At 44.5% G+C, this 13,050-nt stretch overlaps 1 protein-coding gene across 5 annotated transcripts in view; it reads left to right on the forward strand.

Annotated features, from left to right (window-relative positions):
* CDS2 (CDP-diacylglycerol synthase 2) overlaps positions 1-5,915 on the forward strand; it is a 40,155-nt gene extending 34,240 nt beyond the window's left edge. For all 5 annotated transcript variants that reach the window (XM_077805879.1, XM_077805882.1, XM_077805883.1 and 2 more), the window contains 4 exons: positions 714-866; positions 1,814-1,933; positions 2,587-2,690; positions 3,317-5,915. In XM_077805879.1, coding sequence (XP_077662005.1) covers positions 714-866; positions 1,814-1,933; positions 2,587-2,690; positions 3,317-3,446 — 507 coding nt within the window. In that variant the 3' untranslated portion in view covers positions 3,447-5,915. The remainder of the gene's footprint in view (positions 1-713; positions 867-1,813; positions 1,934-2,586; positions 2,691-3,316) is intronic.
* The last annotated feature ends 7,135 nt before the right edge of the window (positions 5,916-13,050 follow it).

Raw genomic sequence — 13,050 nt, forward strand, 5'->3', positions numbered from 1 at the left:
GTAATTCAGCTGAAGACTGAAAAGTCCAAGGACTGTCCCAATTTGTCAGGCTGTTGTGATCTGTTAAGGAAGGATTTCATTAATGCATGTTGGCTGGATGGTGCTGTCTGCTCTATCTTGATCGTACAGTTACTCTGATTGCTGCCTTCCAAGCTGATGTATATGAAAAGAAGCCGCTTACCAAGCCTCTAGCCAACTTAATGCTTTGCAAGAGAGTAAGCTTCTTACTGAACCAAGGATGTGGCTGACTCACAGCCCTGAATCTCAGCTCTCTCTCTCTTAGAGGGTGTCATTACGCCTTCCGGAGTTCAGGTGAATGGGTAAGGCTTGTATCAGAGCCATCTGATGAGGGGGATGCATGCCCCCATCTGTCTTTTCTGCTATTGGTGCATTGCAGTATTTTAACACGTTGCAACATAAAAACAGATTGAAGGACATTTAGGGGGAAAAAGTAACATTCAGAAGTGAAGGGGAAGGAGAAAAATGAGGGTGCTTAGGAAGGGAGCAATCGAGGATGAGAAGGAGGGACAGCAATAAATATGGGGCCACGAATGGCCGTAGCAAAAACTCTTTCAGTAGCTGGGAGAGCTGGGGAGGGAGTTCCACAGCCTAACGCCCACCCTCCCAATAGCCAACCGAGCAAAGGTGTGAATTTTAAGCTGCCTCTGTTCTTGGTTTCTCTTGACTCGCCTTTTCTGCTTCCCACAACCAAGCTGTCGTACTTGATGTCTGGATACCGGTGCTTCACCTGTCCTGTGGAATTCAATAACGACTCCAACAGCTTCACTGTGGATTGCGAGCCATCTGAGCTGTTCCAGCTACAAGAATATAACATCCCCCTGGTGATTCAGTCTGTCATTCGCTGGGTAGGACTCTGAATGTGCACTCTCAATTATGGATAGCTTGGCAATAGCCATTAAAAAGGGATACATTAACTGGGCTGGAAATGCCCAGGAGGGAGGGGATTAGTTTAAGGTACTACGAAGGAATGCAGCAAGAGGTAACTGGATGAAACTGATCAAGGAAAACGTTATTTCCGGAGATGTTCCCCTAATGGCGAGACTGGTTAAACCAAGGAATAATCTCCCAAGGGAATTGGTGGAAGCCAGATTTCTTAAGTTGCTTAAGACTAAATTGGACAGAGCCCAGGAGAACATACTGTAGGGAACAATCTTACCCTGCTCGAGGTGGTCAAGAAAGGTCTCTTCCAGCTCGACTTTCTGTGAAGTAAGAAAGGGCTCCTCCTGCAAATGAAGTGATCTAGCAAAATAGAGAGACAATTACAGAGAATGCAGTGCACTGCTCTCATAGACCAAGGCCCCATAGTGCTAGGCACTGGACATACACAGAACAAATGCAATCCATGCCCCAAGCCACTTACAACCTAAGTATGAGACAAGAGACGACAGATGGGTACGGACAGACGGGGAAATACAAGGAAACCGTGACAAAATGGGCCAGATACATCCGTGGCTTTGCTCTGATGTCAAGCAGGGGTGAATTGTGGGACAGTCTGCGTCTGAGATTTGTCTTCGCAGATTTGGGTTTAAATAGAGGTGATCAACACCCAGGTCAAGGTTTCTGAAAGCAACTACAGACTTCGGGTGCCCAACTTGAAGTGCCTTGAAGGGGCCTGAGTTTGAGGGCAGATGCACAGTGCTTTCTGAAAATCTGGCACCTCGAGTTGGCCTTCCAAAGTCACTAGTCACTTGAAAATCTTGACCTTGGACTCCAGTAAGGCAGGGTTAGGATAGATTGCAGTGGAGCCCAGTGCGTTTCTCTGATTCTTTTCCCACTTTGTCCTTGTCTGCAGAAAACAGTCCGGATGTATCCCTTCCAGATCCACAGCATCGCCCTCTCCACCTTTGCTTCCCTCATCGGGCCCTTCGGAGGATTCTTTGCTAGTGGGTTTAAGAGAGCCTTCAAAATCAAGGTAGGGTATGCATAGTCAGCTTCCGATGCACCTGCTGTCTGATACCGAACGCATTTTATTGTCACCACCGTAAACAATGCCGTAGGTCAGAGGATGGTGGGGTTGGAGGAGGCTTCTGTCCATATTGAGGGGAAGGAGGAGGGCTCTTCTCATGTGGAGTAAAGATGGGTTAATGAAGTACAACGGTGAAGTGCTAAAATGAGTGTTGATACAGCATTGAGGCTGAGAAACTCAGTACCTGCAGGTCAGGAAATTCCACGAGCTGAAGCTTTCTCCAACACATTGCCCATACATAGGGTCTTTTATATGTAAATATAAACCTTGTATAGGTTTAAAATATTTAATTTAAAATAATTTAAAATACAGGATGCTCAGTGGGGCAGGGTTTTAGATGATACAACTTCAACCTCTGTGGAATTTCCTGCTCCTCAGTCCAGATGTCGCGCGCTTTTGTGCGAGAAGTATTGCTGGGTGAAAAAGTAACTTTGGGGAGGGGTGATGAACACCCTCCTCAGTCCGGCTGCGTTTAGTGCTATCAGCAGATGTTCTGGGAGAGAATGCAGTGTCACGCAGGGCGTCCATGCTACGTGTGTGCAGTAAATGTGAATAACGGGCATTTGGCGGAGCTCAGTGAAACTCTTCTGATTGCACAGGACTTTGCCAACACAATCCCAGGGCATGGCGGGATCATGGATCGCTTTGACTGTCAGTACCTGATGGCTACCTTTGTCAACGTGTACATTGCAAGTTTTATCAGGTATTATTTATTGCTTCATGGCAGCACTTAGCGGCCGCAACTGAGCAGCCCCGAAGATCTTAAATCTAAATGCACAGGACACTGGGCAGGAGGGGAAAGAGACTGGGAGACTGTGTCTCGCCCAAGGTCACACGGCAGGCAGGTGGCAGAGCCTGGAATAGCATCTGTGTTTCCTGAGCTTCAGTCCTGTGTCCTAGCCACTGATCCCTGCTTCCCTTCTCCTTTTGGGCTCAACAGAGCATATACTAAGGAATAACTCTTTCCCATTAGTTTGGGCCTTGGCAGATAGCTTTATAACTGAATGGAAAGGAAAAACACTGGTCTGGAGGGATATTTTGTGGTTTTATTTGAATTTATGTAGATTTTTGGATTTATGGGGCCCTTCTAATGGAGGGGGAGAATAATTTCTGCCATTGATTGGAAATTAAAGACTATTTACATTTCACTTGTGTCTCTCTTTCCTCACCTGTAAAATGGAGGCGGGTGAATGAGGCTTGTCTCCCTTGTGAAATGCTGAGGGATGGGGATGCTTGAAGTTAGGCACATGCTTTGCTGAATTTGAGCCCAGACGACCAGATCCTGAGTTAGGATTCATTGCAAACAGTTCTTTCTTTGGTTTGTTGCAGGGGTCCTAACCCAAGCAAACTGATCCAGCAGCTTTTAGCTCTGCGGCCAGACCAGCAGGTCCACATCTTCAACACGTTAAAGGCACACCTTGTTGATAAGGGTATGTTGGCCAATTCTGAGGACGCATAGGCATCCAGGCAGTTGGAACAGGACAGAAAAAGAGGGCAAGTCCCCCAAGGAAATCCAAGCTCGCCTGACCTAAGACAATAACAAGGCCTCGTTTCACTGTTGTTTTTTTCTTTCCTTGTAAATGTTTGCATTTGTGGGGTTTTGGGGTTTTTTATAATATGTATTTATATGGCTTTGGTTAAAATAAGCAAAGTGGAGCTTCTAGATGGAAAGAAATCAAGAACTGAAGGGACCGTAGGGCGAAGATGTCCTCTCGGATCTGCGTGGCAACTCTTGTCTTCAATGTGTATGGGCAGAACTTGACTTCGCGACTCCTAGGGGATGTGTGTATGCTTTTTTCTGCCCGGGTGCAGCTCCAGGAGTGTAAGCTCTAGTGAAGATGAGACACGGGCACTTTTACATCAGTATCCTCTAACCCTGCCAGGCTGTGTCTATATTAAGAAAATTGGAAGCCATGCAACTCTGTCAGTGGAATAGAGAGGGCACTGGTTTTTTTGCAACCTTGTGTATCCCTGTATGTAGGCTAGGGAAATTGGGGACCTGTCATTATCCACTGGTGGTAGCTGCATTGATGAATTTGGGTCTTCATTTCCCTAGTATAGCCATAGCCTGGGTGTGCATAGAACTTCTTGCAGGTAGAGAACAAAAAGCTCAACAAATCTGAAAGAAATGTTTGCTCTAATCCTGCTACATAAGGTCCACACAAGAAGACATGTGCATACGCTTCGACTTGCCATCTTTGTAGTACCTCCCACATTTCCCCAACTCCAGCAAATATTTAACAAAGTCGATTTTAAACCCACATTTTTACTGTGCCATTTAAACAAAAATAGACCCAACTAATCTTTACATCTGGGACAAGAATACAGAAAGGGGAATGTGAGAGGTTCAGGTTGCCTCTAAGGTGAATCAAATAACTTATTTTAAAAAGCATTCCAGTTTTATTTAAGAAATCCTGAGTAAGAACAAGCTTTTAAAAAATTATTTGTTCACTTTTTCATGGCTTCTTTTCCACCCAGAGCATAATATATATATATATTTTTTTAAATACTGAAGCATGAAAACGTCTCTCAAGAGTAGGAGATACCACACCCTGATTTTTTAGCTGTTTGGAGAGCTATCACTCACAGAACTTTATTTTCCCATTTGGAAGTCCAGAGAGCATAGTACCCAGCTGGTTCTGCTGTTGTGGTGGGTTTTCTTTTCTGGTGTGGGGAGGGTTGTTTGGTTTTTTTTGCTTCGTTTTTTCTTTCAGGGATCATGTCTGCCAACGATGGATGACTTGAGTTCGAGACATCATGCTACTGAGTTTACCATGGTCTGGGTTTGATCAGCTTTCCAGGCTTCTCTCCTTTCTCCTTCACTGACTCAGTCTTGTTTTATGTATGTTGCACTTAACATTTGGAAACATGTGATTGTTTTCCAGGTATTTCCCTCTATTTCTTGACTTCAAACATACCATAATTTTTTAAAAATAAAATAAATAAATAAATAAATGGAAACACAATCTAACGGACTTCAGAGGTTTCCAAGAGTCAGAATGATGATTTGTGATGTAACAACACAAAAATTCATTTTAGTAGTGGCTTGTATTAACATTGTCATGTATCAGGGAACTCTGTTTTACTGTGACTTCTCTCCATAGTTTGTGTGTGAGCCAGGCTGTGATGAGAAATACATTTTACTTATTTGTTGAACCTGGGGAACAATTGACAGGGAAAGATAATATAGAGATGCTGCTGTTCGTGTCTTGAAAGCAAGTCACTGTCCTTTGTCTTCAGCACAGATCTATATTTGAAGCTAGCTAACCTAAAGTCCCTGAGATCATTCTGTATGCTTTACTCCATAGTCTCATGCCACCACTGCTTCCACATACCTCTGGCGTATTTTTATCTTGAGAGCAGCCACTTCCTCCTCTCCCTGTACTGGAGTTCCGGAGGGCAGAGATTCGCATCTGCGGTGCTACACAAACAAATATTTGATCAAAAGCAAAATGGTGCTGAGAGAATATTAAAGCAGAGCCCAGGTGACATGCAATTTAAGGGTCGGACTCTGCACCATGCAAGACATCCTTAGCTCCCGGTGAGGGTGCTCAGCACATTGCAGGACTTGCCTGTTTCTGTGGTCCCAATTTAGGGTAGTATTGAAGCATTTTTGCTTAATTTTTAAGCAAATGCTTTCCTGAACTGTAGGCTTAGAGCCCAATGCCGTGTCTACTGAAATCCTTGGGAGTCTTGACTTTGACTTAAAGGCATTACATTCGGGCCCTTAATTTGGTTTCAAAGGAGATTTAGGAGGTTGTTTTTAAACCTTTCTTCCCTTAGGTATTTTTGGGGGGGTTATCACCTGGCAAAACAAAAGTTTCTTCTCTTTTGGATACTTCTTGTCTGATACCAATATCTTCTGGAATTCCTGCATACTAAACTGTTTGAGCAGATGTTCATAAACAAGTTATCACGTGGACCTACAGTACTGTGTATTAAATGAGATTACAATGTAGTGATCTACAGAAAAAACACACTTTCACCTGTTTTCATGTAAGAATTTGGTCCTCCCCCGGCATCTGTTCTACATCTTCATACTTTTTTACAATTATTAGGTGTACTTTTTTTGAGGAAGCTTATGATTTTAAACTATAGGATTTGGGGTTTTCTTGACGTTGGGCTGTTTTAATACTGACTGTGAACACTGGAGGGCGTACTATGTTCTCGAGTGTCTGCATACTTCTGTGAGATAGGAATAGCCATCCACCTTTCTGAACTAGGCCGAGTGCAGTTTTTCAAACCTGGGTTCGTACGTTTTCTCTACTTCTGCCCCCTCTTCAACATTGAAGTGAAGTAAAACGAACCTTCAGACCTGTCAGGTATCCTGATAAATTAATTCTGTGTGTAAAGGCACTCATAAGTGCTGTTACTTGTTAGTGTCCTGCGTATGACTGCTCTTATTCAGCAATTCTCATGTTGCGGTAAGTGTACAGCATGGTTTATTGGAAGTGTACAATAATTACACTGGTTTAACATCCAAGGGACTATGGGCTAACACCCTGTATATGCTGTACAGAAAGTTGCGTACCAGAAGGATGGAATCCTCTGTTTTGCATAAGCTCTGTGGTGCAGCCTGTCTTCATTGCACTGATCCATTGGTTTATTAGAAGCCCTATATTTCTCCTCCCTGCCCCCCATATGCAGTGCAGAGCTCTATAGTTTGGATCATAGTTGAAATTGGCTCTGAAACAGGTTTACCAGCCAGAGAATTTCAGCCTGTGCATAGTAACTGCACTGCAACAGAGTGAATGCAAGTTATACTATTGTCTAGCTTCTAAGCAATGACCTTCTTAACCCTCTGTATGCTGGTAGTTTGCCCTAAGTGGTTCAAATTGGCCACTCCAAAATGAGAGGCCACTTTTAGAAACTTGTGGAGTAAGTGACTTGTCTAAGGCTACAGAGGAGGTAGTAGTTAATGTGTGAGCCAGGGTTTAAAAACCTTGAAGTTACAGTACAGTGTTTGGGTTCTTGCCTGCATAAGGGAGGATTTGACCAGAAACTTTAATTTTGCCTCATGTCAACAAAATCAGGATGTAAATCTGAATATTAAGAGTGCACTTTGGAGTCCAGCAACTTTAACATGTGTATCTGTGTGTGTTGTGCAGGTGACTAGGTCCTTCCCTCACCTAGTGTTTAACCTTGGTCCTAACACAGCTCTTGTGAGCCCTTAGATTTAGTGACTTTGAAAGATTAGCGTGTAGCTAACGCTCATGAAACACACTGCTGACAACAGAGCTGCCGTGGCAAGACTTTCATAAAGGAGCTCCCCAGAACTTTTTCCTATAGCTGAAATGTACGAAATCAAGAGCCCCTGCAAGTGACCTGCATGCTGTGGCAGCTGCTTTGTGAGTACTTAGGTTAAAGGGAAGGTCCTCTCGGCTTGTTGTACAAGGAGACAAACTGCAAAAGGAAAGTCGCTGCTATGTCGGAACAAGTGGTTGAGGAACAGATGCAACAGCTCTGTGGTTGTCTAAGCTAAGGGGGAGGTGTAACGTTCCTCATTTTGGTCTCTGAATTAATGCAAAACTGTGAAAGGGCTTCCTTGCTGTCTGTTTAGAGCTCTACAAATGGGCTGGTTCTGAAACTACCTGCTAGCAAGGTCAAATGAAATGCCCAAAATAAATGTAAAGGGATTTTTAGAATGCTCTAATAAGTGAGGGGAATGCTGGAGACTGAGGCCCTGATCCTGCAACCAGTTGGACAGGGGGATCCATTGCATCCACAAGCAGAGCCAGGGGCCTAAAATCCTCTGCTTGGAGAGAGGTGTCTCCATAGATGATCGTAGGTAGGTAACATAGTTGAGTACAAGGAGCTAAGAGGCCAAAGGTTAGAAGATGCTACGTGGTCAGCGATGGTGAGTGGAGGTGACAATGTAGGCAGTTGCTGGGGAGTACTAGCTGAAACGGGCTGGTAACAAGGGATGACTGGTCCTTCTGAATACATATTGATGAGTTGACCAAGTTCAGCTGCACATCCTTCGAAAAATTCCTTCGTATTCTTTCTGAGCTAAATGAAAATATAAGCAAGCCATGAATGAGATAGCAGCTGGAACCAAATGTCTTCAGGTATTCGTTTTGATGAGCATAGTATCCAGTTTTCTCTGTTTTGCTTAAATCCATTTAATTCCCCAAAAATGCCCGGTGCCAGGCTCATTTTTACTATGGGTGGTGCATCTCTCAAGGATACTTAGTTTGGTTATGCTGTCTTTTGTTAGTACTATCTATCTTTCCATTCAGAGACATTATAATTAGCAAACCTCACTCCTTGGGATAGAATTCCATTACTGCCTGTATGCGTTGGGTTCTCCTCTAATCTGAAATGTGAGCAGATATTGCTCTTTTATGTTAAAACCCTAGCTCTCCAGCGAAGGAATGATGGATCATGGCATGTGTTGTCTTATCCGAATAGAGCCAAGGAGCTGGAGTTCAGTTTGTAGTCAGGAGACTTGATTGGCTGAATGCTGAACTTCAGAGCCATACAGGTGGTGGTTTCTCCCCTTGCATCGGAAGTGCAGAATACTACAGGAAAGCAGTAGGGGGCTGTTGAAGGTTCGTCATGTACTGAGGATAGACCGTAATAGTAGCCTTTCCATTAAAGGCCTGAAATAAAAGAGGGCAAGTTTGGTAAATGTTAACAGCATTTAAAATGCCTGAATACTGATTGGGGCAAACGCCTACAGGTAGGCTGAGTTTGGTTCTAAGCAGCCACACGCTGGTTGCCAATCACTTTGGAAGCTTGGAGCAGTTTAGCTGGCGTTTCCAACTGGAAACTGACTTCTCCAACCCCCAGTTGCAGCCCAAGTTACGCTGTGGATTAGACCAATCTTGACTAGAAGGCCAGGAGTGGCACAGAATGCACAGCATAGAGCCTCATTATCGTCCGGGTTCTGCTAGGCTTACTCGGGTTGAGTGGTTCCTTATTCCACAGTAGTATCCTGTGTGTACTCCCCTGGACTTGATTATACTCACTCTGAGTAATCCTAATTAGCAGAATCTAGCCCTAAGGATCTGCTCTCATTTGATTGGGAGGGGGATTTTTGCCATTGACTTCAGTGGGAAATCCTACAGCACCACAAAAACCTGAAGCACCAGTAAGTACATTGCAGAGGCCTTTGGGAATTGTTGATTTCATATGGATCAGGGCAGGTCTCCTAGTTTCGTGCATGCGTCGGACTCCCACAAGCACGCAGGCCAAGGCAATCACTGTATGCAAAGAGGGGAGAATTCTCCATCTTCCTGCAAAAAATCTTTTTCCTGCTAGTTCTGTAGACTTGGGAAATAGATGTAACCATGCAAAAACCATCCACGGTGGTCATCAAGACTTGATGGGGGAGACAACCATTTTAAAATTGGAGTCAGCATGCATCTGTCGTCATGAGGGCTTGTATACCTCCCGACACCTGTAGCCAAACCCAGAGTTACATTTTTGTACTACAGTAATTTTCCCTCTGGGTTACTGTTCCCCAGCTCTGAGGTGTCCTCTGCCATCTGCTTACTTCTCTGTGCATTGTTTTTGATCAATGTTTTAGCAATACATGTAGATTTGCCTTTTTGATTGAATGTCAGAATGTGATATATTGTATATTTTAAAGTATTTACCCTATTTATATACTGTATGTTACTGTTAAATAAATATGTAAGTTCTACTATCTGTGGCCAAGTTATTAACACTGGCAGAGGAGGGAGCTCTGTTTAATTGTGCCTTAAAGGGCACTGGTGTATTGTAGCAGTCCAGGCAAAATGTAATAGCTAATCCTTGGAGGGGTTGGGTAACCTCTGCTTTGTTCTGGTAACTAAGATCCCATCTGTTTCAAACCTTCCCTTGTGATTTTTATGTATAAGAGGAACCCAAGCTTCTCATCCCCAAATGTCCCCAGCGACCGGACACTTAAATGGATAAAATCATCCAGAACCAGCACTTTCCACTGGGGATGTTGGCTCTCCTTAAGCACACTATTAGAGGGCTAAATCCTTTTCCTGCCTCCTATCCATCTATGGCAACCATGGGTAGCCAGGCTAGACCCTGTAGGGACTGGGGTTAAATTCCTTTCTTGTATGTCAGAGGCATTGAGTAAGATCAGGGGGTCCAACAGACAGTCCGTGCCCAGAGAGCTTAGGCCCAGAGCTTCAAAGGTGCTTAACTCCCATTGAAATCTGTGGAAGTTAGGAGCCTAAATACCTTTCGAGATCAGGGCCTTACAGTGCAACTAGACCAGACAGATAATCAGAAATAATTCCTCCACATATATACACACACATACACTTTATCGAGGAGGAACTGAAGCACAGATATTGTCACAGAGCTGGAAACAACTCCTGAAAGGCAGTATATTAACAACGCAGCGAGCTATCCTCCCTGAAAGCAATCCCATTTTCCCCCAGCCACACACTTTTTCCTGTGGTCCTGAGGCCGCAGCAGCTCCGCCCCATAAGAGGCAATAGCTGGTGAATCTGTGTAACAGCCTTTCCACGGGCCTGTTGCACAAAGCACCTCTTGCTGAGTGTGGAGCTGGCTCGCTGGACCAGGATGTGGCAGGCAGGATTTGCGGGCTCCCGCATGATGCAGGAAGCTTAAGGCTTTTTGTTGTCTGTTTTTACCAAAAAAATTCCCAGGTTTTTAACAAAATTGGTTTTTTTTGTTTTTTTTTTTACCAGTTTTCACCTGAATTTGCACCATTCACGTACATGAAAATAGTGGTTATGGTTTAAAAAAAAAAAATTCAATTAGGTGGATGTTTGTGGAGAAGTACGTGTAAATACCAGGCTATCTGGTAAAGTGAGGAGACACTGTAGTGTCTTCTGGAGGTCTCCCGGACGTGCTATAAAAATTCCATGGCCGACCTTTGATGCCACAACTGGTTTTCTGCATATCCAATGGATTAAAAGCCGCTGGCGTTAGGGGGTAGCACGCTGTGCAGTTGTCCAGGGCCCCAGGCCACAGGGGGCCTTGCAAAGTTGCTTGGGCTTCAGCTTTGGGCCCGGGTGGTGGGACTCAGGCTTTGGCTTTCTCTTCTGGCCCCCCGCCGGTCTAAGGCCGTCCTCGTCTCTAGTTTATTTTGGCTGACCCCCCACAAAAGCTGCTCGTGGGGCCCTGGACCCCTGGATGAGAACCACTGGAGTGGAAGACACACACACAAAATGAACATTCATGAAATAAACAACAGCTTGAAACAGTTTTTATTTTCTGCAGGTACTTTTCTCTCGCTTTTTTTTCCATCTTCCCATCCCCCAACATTAATCCTGATCTTTATTCAGAAATCTGTGGAATTCGTGTACACCAATTTTCTTCCACTTTTTTTTTAATGTTTGTAATAAACAGAGACGCTTGGGAAATTTTAAACTAAAGCCACAAATGAAGAGCCTTGGGTAATCTGCAGCAGTTGCGTCTACGGTGGGGACTGCAAACATCTGTATTTTCTGTATGTAAGATGCAGAGGCTGAGTTGTGATCTTGTTTGATTTCCCAACCCATCATCACTTCCCACTTTGATGAGGCTGAGCGAAGTTAGTGCCAACCCACCTACCGGTTAACACATTTAAGAAATCCTTTGCGTATTAAAGAGAGGCTCCATACAAATCCTGTCACCTCTCAGAGGCTGAGGGTTTATCTACAGGAGAACTTGGCCAGAACAGCTGCACCATGTGAGTGGCTGGAATAAGTATGTTCACGTAGGGAGTTAGTTCCTTAAACGCACGTCCTACAGTACTTCTATTCCAGAATAACTTCTGTAAATGAGCCCTACTGGTTGGTCAGTACAGCGAGGCCAGTTCTGCTGACTCGCAACTGGGGCAAGGCAGGAGCAACACCCTTGGTGTAAGTGTGGCAAATCAGTCATTTTTTGGACCATGAGAGTCCATTTAAACTTAATAAACCCCAGGGCTCACAATGGCCCAGAGAAAGTTTTGGTGCAGGGAATACAAGGCTGGGCTAAGACACTTAGGTTCTAGTCCTCTCTCTGCCACTGGTCTGCTGTGTGCCCTGGACAAGTGATTTCCCTCCCTGTGCTTCAGTTCCCCCCATCTTTAACATGGAGATAACCAACCTGCTAAACCTACCTTCATACAGTGCCTCAAGGAGTTGTGAAAGAGCACAGCTAGGTTACTACGGTAATGCCTTGTTTTGGGCTGGCTAGCTGGACCTGGAGGGAGGTTCCATAAGTCCTAACTTGTGTTACTTCACATTGAGAAATGCAATTTGCTTCCCTCCTCCCCCCCCCCCCATTTATGCTGTTTACATGCCATTCAACTTGCCCCATTAAATTAGACTGGACTGGCTCAGGCTTCTGTGCTGCTGTCCATCACCATGGTGTCTGAGCACCTTCCTTATGCGCTAACATTCAGATTGCGTGTTCAAATCATGACTCATCCCCGCCCTTTGCACGGTGACATAAGTGACCATTTCTTCTCCTTTCCCAAAGGAGATTTTGCAAGATGTATTAGAAACAAAAGTCTGACCCAAGCTTATGTTGCAGCTGTTCCTCTTGTAAGAGACGGTGGCTCTTCTGCTTAAAAATGGGTGCAGGGTGCAATACAATATTCATTGGTTCGCTGAAGTGCTTGCGTTTCATCAACTCTGAAATGTAAATTAAAAACCCTCTGCATTTCTGAATGATGACGTTTGGCCGCACATGGCATAAGGACGTTTATCGCGTGCACAGTGCAGCTATGCAGTTATGCTGACTTACTAGAGGACAAGCTAATTAACCACGAAGCTGACTCTTGTACATGGTCCTTAATTTACAATGGATGAAGCCATTCTATCTAAAGTACCTTTAGAGCCCTGGTCATGTAATATCTCACACTGCCATGTATTTAACCTCACCCTGGGAGATTAAATATAACCCCTGGGAGGTAGGGCAGTGCTGTAATCCCTGTTTTACCAATGTGGAAACAGACACAGAGAGACTAAAGGGGTGTGCCCAGGGTCACACAGGAAGTCTGTGGCAGAGTAGGGAATTGAACCTAGGTCTACTGAGTCCTAGTCTAACTCTCCCCACCCACCTGTCCCATTCTCAAATGAATCATAACACTGTGTGAGGGACTTTTTCCCTTCCTCTAAACG

Source organism: Eretmochelys imbricata, chromosome 26, assembly GCF_965152235.1.
Source record: "Eretmochelys imbricata isolate rEreImb1 chromosome 26, rEreImb1.hap1, whole genome shotgun sequence".
NCBI classification, from domain to species: Eukaryota; Metazoa; Chordata; order Testudines; family Cheloniidae; genus Eretmochelys; species Eretmochelys imbricata.